The sequence below is a fragment of the Eptesicus fuscus genome, chromosome 7 (genome assembly GCF_027574615.1).
Source record: "Eptesicus fuscus isolate TK198812 chromosome 7, DD_ASM_mEF_20220401, whole genome shotgun sequence".
Taxonomy (NCBI): domain Eukaryota; kingdom Metazoa; phylum Chordata; class Mammalia; order Chiroptera; family Vespertilionidae; genus Eptesicus; species Eptesicus fuscus.
In genome coordinates this window covers 57,895,207-57,912,418 of record NC_072479.1, presented here as the reverse complement: position 1 = coordinate 57,912,418, position 17,212 = coordinate 57,895,207, and the positions used below count along the sequence as shown (strand labels likewise).

General features: G+C 42.9%; 1 protein-coding gene across 1 annotated transcript in view; it reads left to right on the top strand.

Moving 5' to 3' along the window:
• Nucleotides 1-17,212, top strand: part of SCN8A (sodium voltage-gated channel alpha subunit 8) — a 121,421-nt gene that overhangs the window by 26,796 nt on the left and 77,413 nt on the right. Inside the window, exons 2-6 of the mRNA XM_054719070.1 lie at nucleotides 1,448-1,566; nucleotides 4,000-4,089; nucleotides 4,700-4,828; nucleotides 6,636-6,727; nucleotides 16,789-17,010. Coding sequence (XP_054575045.1) covers nucleotides 1,448-1,566; nucleotides 4,000-4,089; nucleotides 4,700-4,828; nucleotides 6,636-6,727; nucleotides 16,789-17,010 — 652 coding nt within the window. The remainder of the gene's footprint in view (nucleotides 1-1,447; nucleotides 1,567-3,999; nucleotides 4,090-4,699; nucleotides 4,829-6,635; nucleotides 6,728-16,788; nucleotides 17,011-17,212) is intronic.

The following is a 17,212-nucleotide window of genomic DNA, read 5'->3' as shown; positions in this document are numbered from 1 at the left end:
TGTGCATGTATTGCTTTACGTAAAAAACACTATCTAAAATGTCTAGCATTTGACCATTTGCTCTTTAACTCACACAGTGAAATGCTAGGGGTATGTATTGGCCTGTCTCCTTAAGTACCCATAGTACAGGAGGTTCCAGCATCTCTCTCTTCAGCTTCACAGTCTGTTCTCCCCTTCTCCATTTTATCTTCCGTCACACTGAGTTACCTGTCAGCTTTCTGAAAACAACCCACAGTTATATGCTGCTGTGCCTTTGTACATCCTATGCTATTCCTGATCCTTGTCATTCCTTCCCCCTATATCTGACCGATTAATATCTCTTCATCTCTCCTTATCCTTTTAAATATTATTTACCTTCCAATTGTTAGTTACCTTCCTTTGTGAACATGTCTCAGCTCACTCTTCACCCTGTCATTTCCCATCCAAGGGGGTAAAATCTTTTTCTTCTGCTGCTTGTCATACATTAGGCATATTTTTGTTATTGAACTTTGTATTTACCCTGCATCATAATTACTAGTTCACACGTACGTCTTTCCTAAAAGTACAATTTTATTCAATTTTGTATCCCTGGAGCCTAGCACAATGCTTGGCACAAAATAGATGCTCAAGAACATTTTAATTGAATTGAAATAATGATAAAAGAAAAGGCATTCTGGGTAGGATGAGCAATGTGAGCAAAGGCCAAAGTCATGAATTTGTAACGTGAACTAGTTTGGCAAGACAGGAAGATTCATACAGAGAAATATGGTTGAGTGGTTTTGGCAAGGCTGATAATGGAGGCTCTTAAAAGCCAGGTAGAGCAGACTTGGTAGGTAAATATTGGTGAATGAAGAACTTTTCTCACTTCCTGCAAAGCTTTTCTCCAGTCTCTCTTCTCAGTTGGCTTACCCTGACCACCTCCTTTAAAACCACCTCCACATTCATCCTTCTTATCCCAGCATTCTCTTTTTTCTATTGCATATCACATTCAATATAATTTACTTTTTTGTTATGTTTTTTATTTATTGTTTGTCTTCCCCTTTGGAATATAAGCTTCCCAGCCAAGGTAGCCCTGTTCACTGGTATTCCCCAAGCACCTAGAACATTGCGTGGCACAGAGTAGGCACTCAGTGAATCCTAAACTAATGAACTTCAGTATCTTGTTCAGAGCTGGCGTAGATAGCTTAGGTATATAGTTCAAATGTCTTGCTTCGGAGACATTTGTTCTGTAAAACTGCTAAAATAGTGCCATCTATTTGTAATATAATCTGGGGCAGGGCTTGGGGCGGGGGCGGGGGGCCTGGAGATTAGGGAAAGAGAGGTATTGCCTTAAGGTTTCTTGCCTCAGAAACCAAATTGGGAAGTAAAAATTATAAGTACATTTGAATTATTTCTTGCTTTAAAAATGTTGTTTTGTGTGGTGATTACTTCCAATGCTTTAATAATTTCTCTTTTTCTTTCTCCACAGACCTTTGTAGTATTAAACAGAGGGAAAACTCTCTTCAGATTTAGTGCCACGCCTGCCTTGTATATTTTAAGTCCTTTTAACCTGATAAGAAGAATAGCTATTAAAATTTTGATACATTCATATCCTTTTCTGCAAATGTGGAGTGAGGGTAGCAATTGCATGGTCTCTGGTACAAATTTGTGAATTGTGACAACTGAGTTATATGTTAAGTATTTTATCAATAGTGTCATTGACTGTCCCACCAATCAGAGGTTTAGAAGGGACCAAATTCTGAACGGTGAGCTTCAGCAAATTCTTTTCTTCTTAGGATGACACTGGAATGGTGTTGGTATCATTGTAGGCGTCCTCAAACTACGGCCCTCGGGCCACATGCGGGTGTTTTTGCCGTTTTGTTTTTTTACTTCAAAATAAGATATGTGCAGTGTGCATAGGAATTTGTTCATAGTTTTTTTTAAACTATAGTCCGGCCCTCCAACGGTCTGAGGGACAGTGAACTGGGCCCCTGTTTAAAAAGTTTGAGGACCCCTGATTTAGAGCATGGGGTGGGGAACTGCTAGCCGAGGGCTGTATAAGGCCCTCGAAATCATTTGGCCTGGCCCTGCCAAGGCATCAGGGGTGAGTTAATTAAATGTTTGACTAAATATAGCAGGCTAATTTTTAAGCTGATAATTTTGTACAGCCCGCGGATGTGCTATAAATATCCAAATGACCCTTGGCAGAAGAATGGTTCCCCACCCCTGATTTAGAAGGACAAATAGTAACCTTTTACCAAAGTCTTACTTTTTAAAGTGCTCAGACTTTAGTAATTTCATCCTGAAGCAGATTATTCAGGTTTTGAATGTATTCAAGTCCAATATTAGAATATTTTAAAAGCTACTTCTTGAATTACAAATAGTTGAATGAGTGCTTTAGAGGTGTGCCTTGACTATTTTTTAGTTTCTGCACAGTGAGCTTAGAAAGTATCCGAGATCGTTTCTCAGGTTAAATGGCCTCCCTGGTACAGAGGTTTAGATTTAGATGCAGGATTGATATGAATCTTCTCCGGTGTTTTTACTCCCCTAAAACAGAAATTGCCAATTTATTCGTGTGGCCTGACTTGCAACTTGGTAACTTGGTTTGCCAGGCTTTCACCACATTTCATTAACTCTCAGGAATTTGGCAACCTGGTTCTGAAATACACCCAGGAAACTGACTTTCAGTTTAAGATTTGCACCTGTGAAACGTCCAGTCTTCACCGAGGCACCCTAGTGATCAACGTGCAAACCTTGGTCAGCGCTATGAGGGGGAAGAAAACATGAGAGAGCGTCGTTAGGAAATCACTCCCCACTCTCTCTCCCAGCGGTAAAGCCCCTGCTCACCTTCTCCCATATAAACCTGCCGTCCTTGCCTGAACAAGAGGCCCTCACAGGCAAGAGTCACAGGCCTATAAGCAACATGTGGTTTATAAGCAACATAGTTCTGAAATCCGAAGGCTTACCAATAAATAAATAAATCACGATACTGGTACGTCTTCCCTTTTTATTATCAGGAGGCGGGGAGTGTTTTTTCTCTTCTAACCAGAACATGTTATTTATTATTCCCTGGGGGGGGAATCCAGTTGTTGTGAAGAAAATCCAGCTATGTTTTCTTTTTAAAACCTCACTGGTAGAATGAAGATGGTGAATGCCATTAGCAGGAGAGAGTGAATTAGCAACAAGTGAGATGCAGCTCCTGGGCTTGCTAAAGTGACAGTTTGTGTTTGAGAAACTCATCCTGACGTAAAGCCGTTTCATTTGTCTCAGTAGGCAAGAACAGAACGGGCCGAGGAAGGTTGTGAATGAAGCTGAAATGGCAGCTAAGTACTTGACTATCCATAAACATTCCTGGGCACTTCCAGAATGATCACATGGATTTGCCCCATTGCCTGGTTCTTAGGCATAGGATGGTGTGGATGCCCTTGAAATCCTTACCCAACACGTCACAACAGGTTTCCCAAATGGGACAGATTCGGCACACACTGGCTATTGCCTTGCCCCCCAAGAGTAGTCCAGCGCTTTGGAGGACTAGGGGGGGAAGTGAACCCTTAATTACATGTAGACTTTCAAATAATTAGTTATGCAAGATAACCAACAACAAATGAGTGCTGAGTAATACAGATTAAATTTAACTTATTTTCTCACCCAGTGACCTTGGAGTCTGGCAGACTGGTGGTTTTTGGTTCCTGTGCACAAAGGTATTTAGTGGCCTATTCCATACCTGAGGTAGAAGCGGTAAGAGAGGAAAACGTTTTCTCCAAAAGGAGCGGCGTAAGGACAGCCTTTTGGAAGCGCGTGGACGCTCTGTTGTGTTCCTTCATGATCCTCTGGTCAGGTGTTCACGCACCGTGGGGTTCTGTGGGGACCACAGTTTTCATTACCACCTCACCTTTTCCTCCGCTTCCGTGCTCTGCCTTCTTTCAGGTTACTGATTGAGGTCTCAGTGTGCAACGTGTTTGTTATTTTGAGAAAAAAAATAAAGTGGTCAGACTTTGTGTCTTCTCCAGTTTTGTGCATTCTCCCTTGACTCTTCTCCACAGTATTCAGCATGATCATCATGTGCACTATTTTGACCAACTGTGTATTCATGACTTTCAGTAACCCTCCCGACTGGTCGAAGAATGTGGAGTAAGTAGCTCGTTTGTTTATTTTCCTGGCTTGTTTCGTTCATTTTCAGTCACTGAATCTTGCTTTGCCATAGTTTATCCATCAAGGGGGGAAAACAGTTAATTGCCTGTTTTTTGTTTCACAGAGAGGGGTGATTTAGGAACTATCAGTAGTCAGCTCTAAAAAGAGAACGGCTCTGGAAGTTCCCGCCCTTCACCTCCATCTTTTTCTGGGCTAGCCGGACCATCTTCTACCCTCAGGTCCCGACAATACTACCTTCTTCTCCAATCTTACTTTCCCCCTCGTTTTGACTTGTTTAACGTTAAAAATAGCTCTGGAGCTGCCTCCCCTGATTCGAGGTGATCCCATACAGATGGCAGTACAGAGGTATATATCTGTGATACCTGTCAAGACCCGGGACGGTACAAGATTCCAAAGTCCTTGATTTGTGTGTTTCAGCAAGCGTCCCTTTCTCTTCCTCGCTTCTGTTTTGCTGCATTGGCTATGTCCTTTTTGTTTTGTCTCTGTAGGTTGAAGCCACACCGAGGCAAGTATATTTATTATCTTAAAAGATTTGTGTATCGTTTCTGTCTGTTCAGAAATTACCTCAAGCTATCCATCTCTTCGACAGGTACACGTTCACAGGGATTTATACATTTGAATCACTAGTTAAAATCATCGCAAGAGGTTTCTGCATAGATGGCTTTACCTTTTTACGGGATCCATGGAACTGGTTAGATTTCAGTGTCATCATGATGGCGTAAGTTCTCTGCTTACTTTTTTGGTGTTCTGGGTGCAGTTGTGGGTGGTTGTGCTCCTGGGTGTTTGTATGATAGTGTAAGTGTGAGTTTGTGGGCAGAGTTGTATGAGGAATTAATGGATAACTATGTAAGGCCGTATGGGTTTATGCTTATGATTCTTGCTTGTGAGGGCCTCTGTTCAGGCAATGGCAGCGGGTTTATATGGGAGAAGGTAAGCAGAGGCTTCCAGCTGGGAAAGAAAGTAGGAAGTGATTTCCTAATAATGCTCTCTCGGGTTTTCTTCCCCCTCATGATACTGACCGAGGATTACACATTTACCACTAGTGTGCCTTGGTGAAGACTTGAAATTTTTTATAGGTGCAAGTCTTAAACTGAAAATCAGTTTCCTGGGTATATTTTATCACATTTCATTTCACGAGGCTAGCCAGATGTTACAGACTTCAGAGCACATTTTAGAATCAAAACATGAGCCAAGATATATCCAAACTGGTTGCTTCCTAAAGAAATACTGACCAGAACTTCAAACTATTGCTAGAGGACAACGTAGCTCCACGTCGGTATGCTCGTGCTTTAGTAATTTCTGTTGTTGGAACAATGAAAATGTATGCCTGGGGAACTTAGCTGAAGATCGGGGAGTTACACAGACTTTACTTCCAGGTTGGGAAAGCACTGGATGGTTTGGTAGAGGGAATAGGGTGTCGTATAGATTGTATGTGAGTTCTGGTGTGTGCATGCAGATGTGTAAGAGATTGAGTGTATGTATGGGTCTGAGCATCAGATAGAAAGATGTATTTCCTCTGTAAAATGTGAGTGAACGATATGCATCGAATATTTGAAACTGGAACTTTGACTTTCTGTTATATTAAAGCAATTTCTAGCTTTCCAGCATTATGAAAATGAACACATTTGTGTTCATTTGAAATTTAAGTGTCCTTGCTTGGCACAGAACTGGTGATAAATGGGCATTTAGTATAATATTTGCTCTGATCTCATGATCTGGATTTTCCTGAGCCCTGCTTTTGTATGTCAGAGGCTGAAACTTCATCTGTAGGCATAACTGCAAAGATATGCAAGCAACTTTTGGATAAGTCATATATATAGACACTTAGGCATTTTTGCCATTGTCAGCTAAGGAGTTATTTTAATGTATATTTAGTTTTATGGGGCTCCTGCTACAGAAATCTGTCTCCTTTTCCTAAGAAATTGTTCACAGAACATGGGACATAAGACTTTGTTACCTCCTGGCCTCAAGTGATTGGCCCGAGAGTAATCATTCTGATTCAGACCCGCATATCACAATACCGATTAAGAGAGTAACGCTCCCGGAATCTCCTGGTTGTATCAATTCTTTCAAATATACTTTTAAATTCTCCTTGCTCAATTAAAAAAAAACACAAAAAAAGACATGTTCCTTAAATGTTTATATGTTGAAACTTTTCTTTTTCAAGGAAAAAAAAAATGAAATCGTAGCTTGTGTATAAGACCCTTTCTTCCCCCCCATTCTCAAACCCTCGCCCAGTGGCACCATTACAAGTTAACTTTGGTTTGATTCTGCAGGTATATAACAGAGTTTGTAAACCTAGGCAATGTTTCAGCTCTACGCACTTTCAGGGTACTGAGGGCTTTGAAAACTATTTCGGTAATCCCAGGTAAGATGGCCCGGGGTTGGTGTTAGGTGTTGGGTTAGGGCCCTGACGTGACGTATTGTACTTTTTGTTTTGTTGTGGTTTTGTTTTTTTTCCTTTGGTGTTTGTGTTTGTGTCTGTGTTTGTCATTTGTGTCTGTGTGTGACCTCCCTTACTACAGATATGTGACAGAGTTTGTGGACCTGGGCAATGTCTCAGCGCTGAGAACGTTCAGGGTTCTCCGAGCTTTGAAAACTATCTCTGTAATTCCAGGTGAGAAAATTTAAACACAGGCTGGCTTTGCCTCATCTTCTCCTTCCCCGCCACTCCTTTTGTCCACCACATTCTAAACCGGGGTCAGCACATTGGGTATGGCCTTGCATTCCGCATGTTTTTACCTGGAGACGTTCGCTGGAATGGCCCTTGGGGCACTCTCCGACAGCGCTTGCCAGGCATGCAGCCCCCATTCCATCCATGCTTCTGAAAAGGCACGTGCTTAAGAATCACTTGGATTTCACAATATTGAGAAAATTGTCATAGAGCTAAGCTGTCTCTTTGAATATAAACCATTTGCTTTCTGGCCTCATGGAATTACAGTAATGTTAACATTCACCATCATTCCATCGCTTATGATTTCTAGGCTTCCTATCGCATGATTTGCTGATGGGATGTTACTCAAAGAATTGCACTTTTATTGTTACTGTGTTAATGGGATCACTTAAACACACCAGAGAACTACCCAGTTAACTAGTCCAGTAGTATAGAAAAACTAGAGGCCCAGTGCATGAAGTCGTGCACGGGTGGGGTCCCTCAGCCTGGCCTGTGGGATCGGGCCGAAACTGGTGCTCCAACATCCCCTGAGGGGTCCCGGATTGTGAGAGGGTGCAGGCCAGGCTGAGGGACCCCACCTGTGCAGGATCGGGGCCGGGGAGGGACATGGGAGGTTGGCCAGCTAGAGAGGGACCGTGGGAGGGCTCCAAGGCGTGTCCAGCTCATCTCGCTCAGTCCGGATTGGCCGGGCCCCAGCAGCAAACTGACCTACTGGTCAGAGCATCTGCCCCCTGGTGGTCAGCGCACATCATAGTGAGTGGTTGCGTGGCCTTAGCATATCATTAGCATATTACGTTTTGATTGGTTGAACGGCTGACCGGTCGACCAGACACTTAGCATATCAGTCTTTTATTATATAGGATTTAAGAACCTTTGAGTTAGTGAACTGAACCTTAATAATTACTGTTAATCACCTTCTATGTCTGTTTCATTAATAAGAACCAGTAGACATATAGTCAGAGACCATTCTCAAACATAAATCCCAATGAAGCATATGCAGGTGCTGTTAAAAAAAAAATCAAAGGTAAGATAAAATTCATCTGAAGGTATGGGCTAACAAAAAGTACAGAAATTTGAGAAGAAAGGAAAGGAGTCAGTGAGTGGTTAAAAGGTTGCTGTTCTTTTTGGTCCTGGTTGACCTGACTCAGTAGTCCTTAACCTTGAAGGTGTTAGATCCTTTTGAGAATCGGATCAAAGGGCCCCAGGTTACGATGCCTTAATTTAGTTTAAATCCTTGCTACCTGATAATAGTGAACTATCTCTTTAAAGAGCAGTCTTGATGTCTAGTAGGAAAGATACTTTCATTAGTCTGTGAGCCTAGGACACACTGGCAGGAACATGGCACAAGTCAAGACTTTGTTGTTGCTGACGGGCTGTTTGCAGGCAAGAGACCAGACTACTTCCCGTTGCACTTTTGTAGAAACCGGGACATGGAGAACAGAGGCATCCGATTCCTGGCATCACGTGGTTCTTCTCCTTGTGGCTGGCTCAGAAACATTTCTCTTTCCCCCTTTTTAACGTTATCTGAATATGAGGTATCGGAGGGAAGCACAAAGGCTGAATCCTAGAGAGGACAGATGTAGAATGTAGCTTAACAAGAACTCCAAGGAAGGTAAACCCCGGTTCCTCCATTGATAAATTTGGGCCGTGAAGTGGGCCAGTAATTGAGCCCTGCTAAAAATGAATTCCTTTATTGTAGCTATGGGAACTTACTCCTTACCAATAGCGTTTGGGTAGCAGTTGGAGTATTTCCTTCTTGGCAAAAACAAAAACAAAACAGCAACCACAACAACAAACCCATCCCTGGCTTACCACGGTTTAGTTTCTAGCCTTTTAAATCCATTGGACGGAAAGCCCAGCTCACGTTCCAGGCAGCCTCACGGGTAGTGGCCTGATCCGTAGGCAGGCCTTGTCTTTTTTTTTTTTTTTTTTTTTAAAGCAACTGGAGCACCACGTCTTTACTTCTTCTGTTTTTCCTTTGGTCCCTTCCCTCCTCTGGCCTCTTTTTAAAGACGATCCCATGTTTCTGCTCACTTCCCCCAGCGTATTCCACAAGGCATCTGTCTCTTTATGTTCTTGTGATCTCAGAGCTTCTCTTCCAGGATTAAATTGGAAAGCTGTGTTCTGTTCACTAACTAGGGCAGCAGATGCTATCTCTGGTCTAGCGTTTAGCTTCTGTCTCTGTGCTATATGGTTAATTTCTGACCACAGCATTACTGCAAGATAGCTTTTGACCGATGTCACGTTATTCATCCTTAATACTCCAGTACTATATATATATATATACACAGTTTCTGGTGCATAGCAGTGCTCCATAAATGATTGCAGTAGTAGCAGTTATTATAAAGAAGAAAGGATCTGTATCAAAATTTAGACATCGGCTTCACAGTTTGAAATAGACCTCTGAATTCTTGTTTCTAGAAGCACCCCAAATGAGCTGGCTTTGGGAGGTTAACTGGTATGGAATGTAACTTCTAAAGGATAATGAAGCCAATAAGAGTTCACTGTCAGTGAATGATATAACTGGTACTTGAATTAGAGTGTGACTTCTAATCCTGAATTCTGTTTTTCACATTCCACATAGAGTTAGTAAGAGAAACCCAGAGTTAAGCGCTTATTTGGGGAAGGATGCCTCCCTCATGAGACACTTCTGCCATCCCGTGTAAAATTCTGGACTTGCCGGCTCCGCCTTCTCCCATGGAGGCTGTGGCCCTCTTCCTGCCTGCCTGTTGCCCAGGTGTCCTCCCAAGGCGGGAGCACCAGTGCATGAGTCAGCAGACCGGGGCCATCTCTTGACTGGAAATCTGAGTCATTTTAACTCCACTGTTGTAGAGCTGGGATATAGTTCTCTCCGAGTAAGAACCATTGTTTTTCATACCAAGTTTTGTCATGGATCACTTCAGTGGAACTATTGCTTTCTTTGCCTTTTCCTGTTCCCAGTTCGATTATAGGTTTTTGCCAAAGCTGTCACAAACAAGTGCGATCAACAGCAGAACTGGCACGGGGCCTGCAAGATCTCACAAAGCTCTCCAAGTCTCCGTTCCCTTCTTGAGAGTTTCCCCTTGCCCAGGGCACTCCCCCGGCTCACCTGGGCCGACGCTGTCCTTCCTCTGAGCATCTTTGGTAGATCTTCTGAATGCGTCAGGGCTGCTGGGACTCCCAGGAGATTGGGGAGTACAGTGCCTTAGTGAGCTCCAGCCTTTGGTATACGAGAAGCTTTGATTTGGAGCTGCCTTTTAGCTTAGGAAAGACCGAACCCACATCCTGACCCTTTTATATGCTAATTCGAGACCTGGATGTGTGTCATTCATGTTTCCGTTTTGCTTCAGAGGGCTTGATGTGGAGAACAATGCACACAAACTCTGTGCTAAAACTTACAGAAGGAGACCCTTTCTATTTTTTCTTTGGTCTGGAGTTTTCCAGATTCAACTTGATATTTAAGTATCCTGTGTAGAAAGTCATATGTCTTAAAACTTAGTTTTCAGTTTGTATTTATCGAGGACCTGCGTACAAAAATTCTTAGTGACTTTGTTAGAAGTTTCGTCTTCTGCACGCTTTGACTATGTGTGTAGGACTGGCAGGCCCAATGGTAGGGTGGAAATCTCAAAGCAGGCGTCTCGGTTTTTCTTAGAGAGTATCACTTAATGGTGCGAGTGAAACCAGGCAGGAGGGCCTCACGCACCACTTCCTTTTCATTTCCATCACTTGAATGGCTCCCCCAAAGCACTTCGACTTCTCTATTTGTCAGCATTGGTTTAATATTTTGTTCTCTTCAAAGTTGCGATTTCTTGATTATTTTTCTCTCGGGTTTTTTTATTTTTCTGCTTTCATTTCTGTGACTTTCTCTTTTAACTGTGGGGTCAGATAAGAAGAAGCAGGGAGAATGATGGGCCTTCTCCTTCCCACCCCAAATTTGCATTTAAGAAAGCATTTTCTTTAAATGTATACATTATGAATATGCCAATTCTTAGTGAAGGGAGATAGAAAGTGTTTTAAGACTCTGTTTAGGCTCATTGTTTCTCTTAAAATATTCTAGTTATTAATTCAGTTGTTTTTATATTTCTCCTTTATCCACATTGCATTCTCAAAAAAAGGTAACTAAAGTTTAACACAGTGGCCCGACCCGTGTGGCTCAGCAGTTGAGCGTCAACCTATGAACCAGGAGATCACGGTTCAATTCCCGGTCAGGGCACATGCCCGGGTTGCAGGTTCGGTCCCCAGGGTGGGGTGTGCAGGAGGCAGCATCTCATCATTGATGTTTCTATCTCTCTCTCCCTCTCATTCCTCTCTGAAATCAATTAAAAAAAAAAAAAGTTTAACACTGTGTCCTAACTGGAAAAACTTTGAAGACACATGGGATCCCACTTGACCTACCTTTGAGAGCTAGTTTAGTTTTTGTCAGACTTTGTGATTTGAATCTGGTCTCAAGTAAATAAATCTGTGGCCCCCAAACCTCTCCCAAATTACTCTTGACCTGAAGAACCTTCGAGAATCATCCTTGTGAGGATTTAATAAAGTTGACCCGAATGATTTACTCCTAGCCCTTGTCTGGGCCAAACCAGACCTTGGGAATTGGGGGAACTTTTCTTTCCCCGGGGGTGAGCGACTGCTTGTTGTTGCTATTGAGGCCGGTTCCAGTGTAAACTTTGTAGGATAATTAGCGCATGTTACTTCAGACCAGTTAGAGTTCTCAGCCTGAGCCACAAACTAGGAAATACAAGTGTACTTTATCTGTCATCTGGCATCACCATGGTGGAGGTTTTTGATCCCAATATGCATGGCTGGTTTCCCTGGACTTGTTCATTTGTTTAAGGGATTGTAGTGGCTTCACCTCCTTCTCAGAATTCATTAAACGTCTGACTACTTCTCAGGTGCTGACCCTTCTGTACATTGGGTCTAGTTGTCTTTCCTTGATCTGTAATAAATGTAGATGTAGTAACTGCTCTGCTCAGACATCCCAGTGCTAGTTAATGTTAGCCTTTTCCAAGAGTTCTTGCTGTCCAATTTGCCCCCACATGGCTTCTGTTGCACACTCTGTTGTGTAGGAGTCGTTTGAAGGAGCATGCTGCTCTGTTTTGGATAATCATTTTCAGTCAGTATCTTGCTTGTTCTGGTGTGTGAGCCAGTGGAAGAAGCAAGACAGCTTGTCTTCACAGACAGAAGTGCCAGGCTCCATTCCCGTACATACCAGGTGAGGGACCCAGCCAGCAGCGGCTTGCCTTTATTGACCTGTGTTGGTGGTATCAGGGAGCACTTTTGCTTGGCTGCACTTACTAGTAGTACATGGCAGCCACTGCTGTCAAGACTTGATTTTAAGAAATGCATTGATGGCGTCATTTCCATAAATTGGCATTGATGTCTGCAAACATGGCTGTTTGCAATTATCAACCCTAATGGAAGGAAAGAGAGTCTTGGCTGAGAGCATTGTGTAATATAGTGACATTTATATTTAATATTGCTATGCAATCGAGTGCCAACCTTGACCTGCAAGCATTAAGCTTACACCACCTTTCTTCTTCCTGTAGCTTCCTCTAATTTTCTCTTAGCAATCTGGGTGAGAATCTTGGATAATAAACTTTTTAGGTGGCCATAGTTAATGTTATTTAGTTAAGATTATTCTTGCTCAATTAAGATTTGTTTCTCTTAACCCCTCTGAAGTATAAATAGTTGAATACAATTTCCAATCTAAGCTTCTACTTCAAACTTCTTGCAAGCTGAAAGAACTCCCACCAAGAAGTTGATCTATGCCTTAAATTTTCAAGTAAAACACTTGCAGAATTTTTAAAAATACATTTTTATTGATTTCAGAGAGGAAGGGAAGAGAGAGAGAGAAACAATGATGAGAGAGAGAATCGGCTGCCTCTTGCAGGCCCCCCCGCCCCCCCACTGGAGATCAAGCCCACAACGCGGGCATGTGCCCTGACCAGGAATGGAACCGTGACCTCCTGGTTCATAGGTCAATGGTCAATCACTGAGCAACACTGGCCGAGCTGAAGAATTTTTTTACACTTTTCTGGACTTAGGTTTACATATTTCTTCAGCAGTGACATGTTTAGGGAGAAGAGCTGTTAAACCAGCTGTTTGTGAGTGTGTGGGCCCATTCCCAGGAAAGTGATGAGTTCTGTGTATGGGTGGTGTATTAGTTGAGCATCTCTGGTTGCAGGATACAGTAGTACTTCAGGAATCTAAGGGCTGGAATGTTTTGGGCTTTTGGAAGCCAGTGAAACAGAATGTAGAGCCAGAAAGCCCCAGATACCAGAAGTACTTTGTCTTCCTTCCTCTTGCTTCTCTCCATGTTTCTATTTCCCTTTTCTGTCTCTTAGCATACTAAATGCCTTTACTTTTCAGATGTATTCTGATTTAATGACAGAATATGTCTACCACTTAGCTCCCAAGTTTATATGAAAAGACTACTGGACTCTCTCTTGTCCTGTTTCAAATTTCTGGAGGAAACAATCTGGATTTAAATCAGATGTCTAGCCCTGGCTGGTTTGGCTCAGTGGATAGAGCATCGGCCTGCGGACTGAAGGGTCCCAGGTTCGATTCCAGTCAAGGGCACATGCCCGGGTTGCGGGCTTGATCCCCAATCCCCAATATAGGGGGTGCAGGAGGCAGCTGATCAATGATTCCCTCTCATCATTGATGTTTCTATCTCTCTTTCCCTCTCCCTTCCTCTCTGAAATCAATAAAAATAAAATAAAATGAGTCAGATGTCTATCCTGTCACCTGTAACCTACTAACAGAAGGTCACTTCCTACAAACAAGGTTGCTAGGAGCCCGCCATTATGAAAAGAGGTGGTGGTGGGGGAGGTAGTCTGAGCTCCTGGCCAGGAATGTCCTATTACATGGGCTTGGATGGAACCAGCCGAAGAGTTCCTAGCCTAGGAAAATCAGATTAGACTCATGCTAAAATTGTATGGTTATTTTTTCAAATGTATTTATATCACAAATGCATTGGTTTGATTTTTACATTATTATACACTTGTTACATGTACAAATGGCAGCTTACAGCTCATTTCTCAATTTATATTTTTTTAAATATTTCTTAATTGATTTCAGAGAGAGGAAGGGAGAGGAGGAGAGAGATAGAAACATCTATGATGAGACTCATCCATCGGCTGCCTCCTGTACGCCATCAAGCCTGCAGCTAAGGATCTAGCCTTTAATCGGGCATGTGCCCAGACCAGGGATCAAACTGGGGACCTCAACCACTGAGCCACACCAGCCAGGCTCTCAATTTATTTAAAGTAGAAATAGAAAAGGCCTTGCACAGTCATCTGGTGTTCAGATAGGTGATTGTCTGAACCATTCAGGAGAAATGGCTGTATAGATGCTCTATAAAGAAGCCCAAGAAAAGAAACTCTACAAACATTCTTCAGTGACCTGTTCAACTCTACTTTTTTTAAAATCAGTCTTTGACTCTGAAAACAGAACTATGTAATTTTAGGGGCCCAGAATTGAATTATTGACCCAGTATAGACCTGCCCCAATCCAGCCAAATAAAATGAAGGACTTTTCTATTCCTCAGAAACTTATGGAAATAAGTTCCATAACACTGGAACAATTTTTCCTTCTTTATGGCTGCCTTCTATTTTATACCACCAATACCATCTTCCTTAGCTCTGTTCTTGTGATACAATTTCCCAGGGCCTGCGGAATAGAAGATTGAAATTTCAACTACTTAATCTCAAACAAATACCTCTGACTTGTTTTAAAAGACTTTTAGAGCAGATTCCTCAGCTTCTCTTCCACGGCCCATGTATTCCTGTGTTTGTCCACATTCTGTGTATGAGGAAATGAGACTGAAAAGTGACTTAAACTTGTTCTGAAACACAGTGGGTCATAAGCAGTAGCTGAGCCAGGACCAGAATTCCTGCTTTCTGATTCCCTGTCTGCTGTTCTTTCTGCACAGCCCTGTGAAAAGGAATCTGATTCCCTGTCTGCTGTTCTTTCTGCACAAGCCCTGTTAGAAAGGCCTTGTGTCCTGGAGCCCAGGCAGTTTCTTTCTGACCTCTTTGGTGGCAACAGGGAAGCCCACTCCATAAGAAAGCACAGGGTTCTACACACTTTGCGTCTCTACGGTCTAACTCTTGCCCCCTCTCCCCGCTCCTTTAACTTCTCTTAGGTCCCTTTCAGGATATCGGTGTGAGAAAAAAAGTTCTCATTAATTTAATCTTTCAATAAAAATATACTAAGTGCCTGTTTGTGCCAGGCCCATTACTACTGTTGGACTCAGAAAATTCCATTTGACTGAACTTTGAAAATTCTAGGTAGTTGCTTGAAAAAGAAGAGTCATGTTCATATCACCCATTAATTAGATTATCATCATATGAGGTCAGCCATACAGTGTCATTATCACAATCATATCTCTTTGAGGAGGGCAGCATATGTATAATAGTGATGGCTAACGAGTGTTAAGTGCCAGGTACTATAATTGATATTTTGCATTCATTACCTTAATTTAAACCTCACAACAACCCAATGAGGTTGGTATTATAAATGCATTTTTATAGATGAGTAAACTGAGGTTCAGACAAAGATGGTTAACATTTGAGTCATTTACTGTGCACCAGGTGGTGTGTTAAGTGTTTATATGAATCATGCTTAATCCTCACAAGAGCCCTATGATATTCAACCAGAATTATCCCCATGTTAATGATGAAAAGTATGACATCCCAAGAGGTTAGGTATTTTGCTCAGGTCATAGAAGTAAATGCTATCACTTGGTTAAGGTTAGTAATTATCTACCCAGCCTCCCACTTCAAAGCCAGGATAGGGATTTCCCTTGTATTTCCATCCAATAGTCTTGCCTTCAGAAGTCGAACAGAGACGAGATTCCTCCTGAGGCCCATGTCAAGGCTCTGTGTCTGCCTCCTGCCCGTCTGGTGCATGGCACCCCGGAGTGCCAGTGCTTTGTTGGCCGGGTCCTATGGATCGTCAGATGTCTGGCCATGCCCAGGAGAGCAATGCAGACCCAGTTTTGACCCAAACCTCATGAACCCACAACATTACTTTTCTGTCTCCCATCACTGATCTCTTCCTGTGCAGTTAAGAAATCTGCCTGCAGGTTCAAATTTAAACCAGTAGCTTGCGTTTAAACCTCAGATTCAAGTAGATTACATATTTTTTATTTGGTTTTAAATGTAGGACAGTAAAAGGTCAGTTGTAGAAAACAGGGCATATATGTGATATAGAAAAGGTGTTTTTTTTTAATGGAAAGACAAACCATAAATGATTGATAATAATCAACCCTTTCAACACATTAGCATTTCCAGAGCTCTGGGGAAAATATTATTGCACCTTCTCACTTACTGGCTTTCACGCTTCCAGTAGTTCTCTTCCCAACCTGCAAGCCTCCTCAATTCCGGGTTTTTCCATTTGTTTATTCAGCTAATATTTACCGAGTACCTGCTGTGTTCTAGAAAGTATAGATACAGCTGTGAAAAAAACTGATGGACTTAGTTATAACCACGATAAAAGCTACAGAGGAGAGTACGAGGTGCTATTAAAATACTAATAAAAATGGGGGAGGGAGAAGAGTTGTGAAGTCAGGGAAGGTTTTCTGGGGGAATTGATATTTAAGCTGAGACCAGAAGGATGAACAGGTGTTGGGCAGGTCGGACAGGGGAACGGAAGGAAGCATTCCAGGCAAAGGGACGAGCAGATATGAAGGCCCTGACGCGCTGAAAGCTTGACTCATTTCGTTGCTGAGAAGCAGTCAAAGACAGGAAAGTGCTTCCAGGCAGAAAAGAGCCACATGTTGGAGAAGGAACTTTTTTTTCTTTCTTTCTTCTTTTTAAAAGTGAGTGGCTTAAAAAGTGATACCTCTGGAGGAAGTGGTGATATTGCTGGCCCATTGTTATTCTCATGATATAAAAGATGAAGTGGCCATGTTTCAAGGGTAGTGCTGCGGGGAGGAGTGGGCGCCCGTAGCTCAGAAGGGGGCTGGGGGAGGTGGGGAGGGCTGTGGGGTGACTCTGATTCGGGGGGTTCTGTCTCCTCAGGCCTGAAGACCATTGTGGGTGCCCTGATTCAGTCCGTGAAGAAGCTGTCGGACGTGATGATCCTGACCGTGTTCTGCCTGAGCGTTTTTGCCCTGATCGGGCTGCAGCTGTTCATGGGGAACCTGCGGAACAAGTGTGTCGTGTGGCCCATCAACTTCAACGAGAGCTATCTTGAGAACGGCACCAAAGGCTTCGACTGGGACGAGTATATCAACAATATAAGTAGGTGGCCCCCTCTCTGCAGGAGGAGGAAGGAAAATGTGTCCCTAGTTTACACAGCCAGAAGCCACCCCTGGGCTCTGAGAAAGGTAGCTGGGCCGGAAGGGATCGCCAGTGCTGCTGGAGGTAGCTTTGTGAAGCGTGTCCCGACCTGGAGGTGGGATTGTGTTCCGAAGCCCTCCCACCCGCTTCTCTCCCTTTAAAA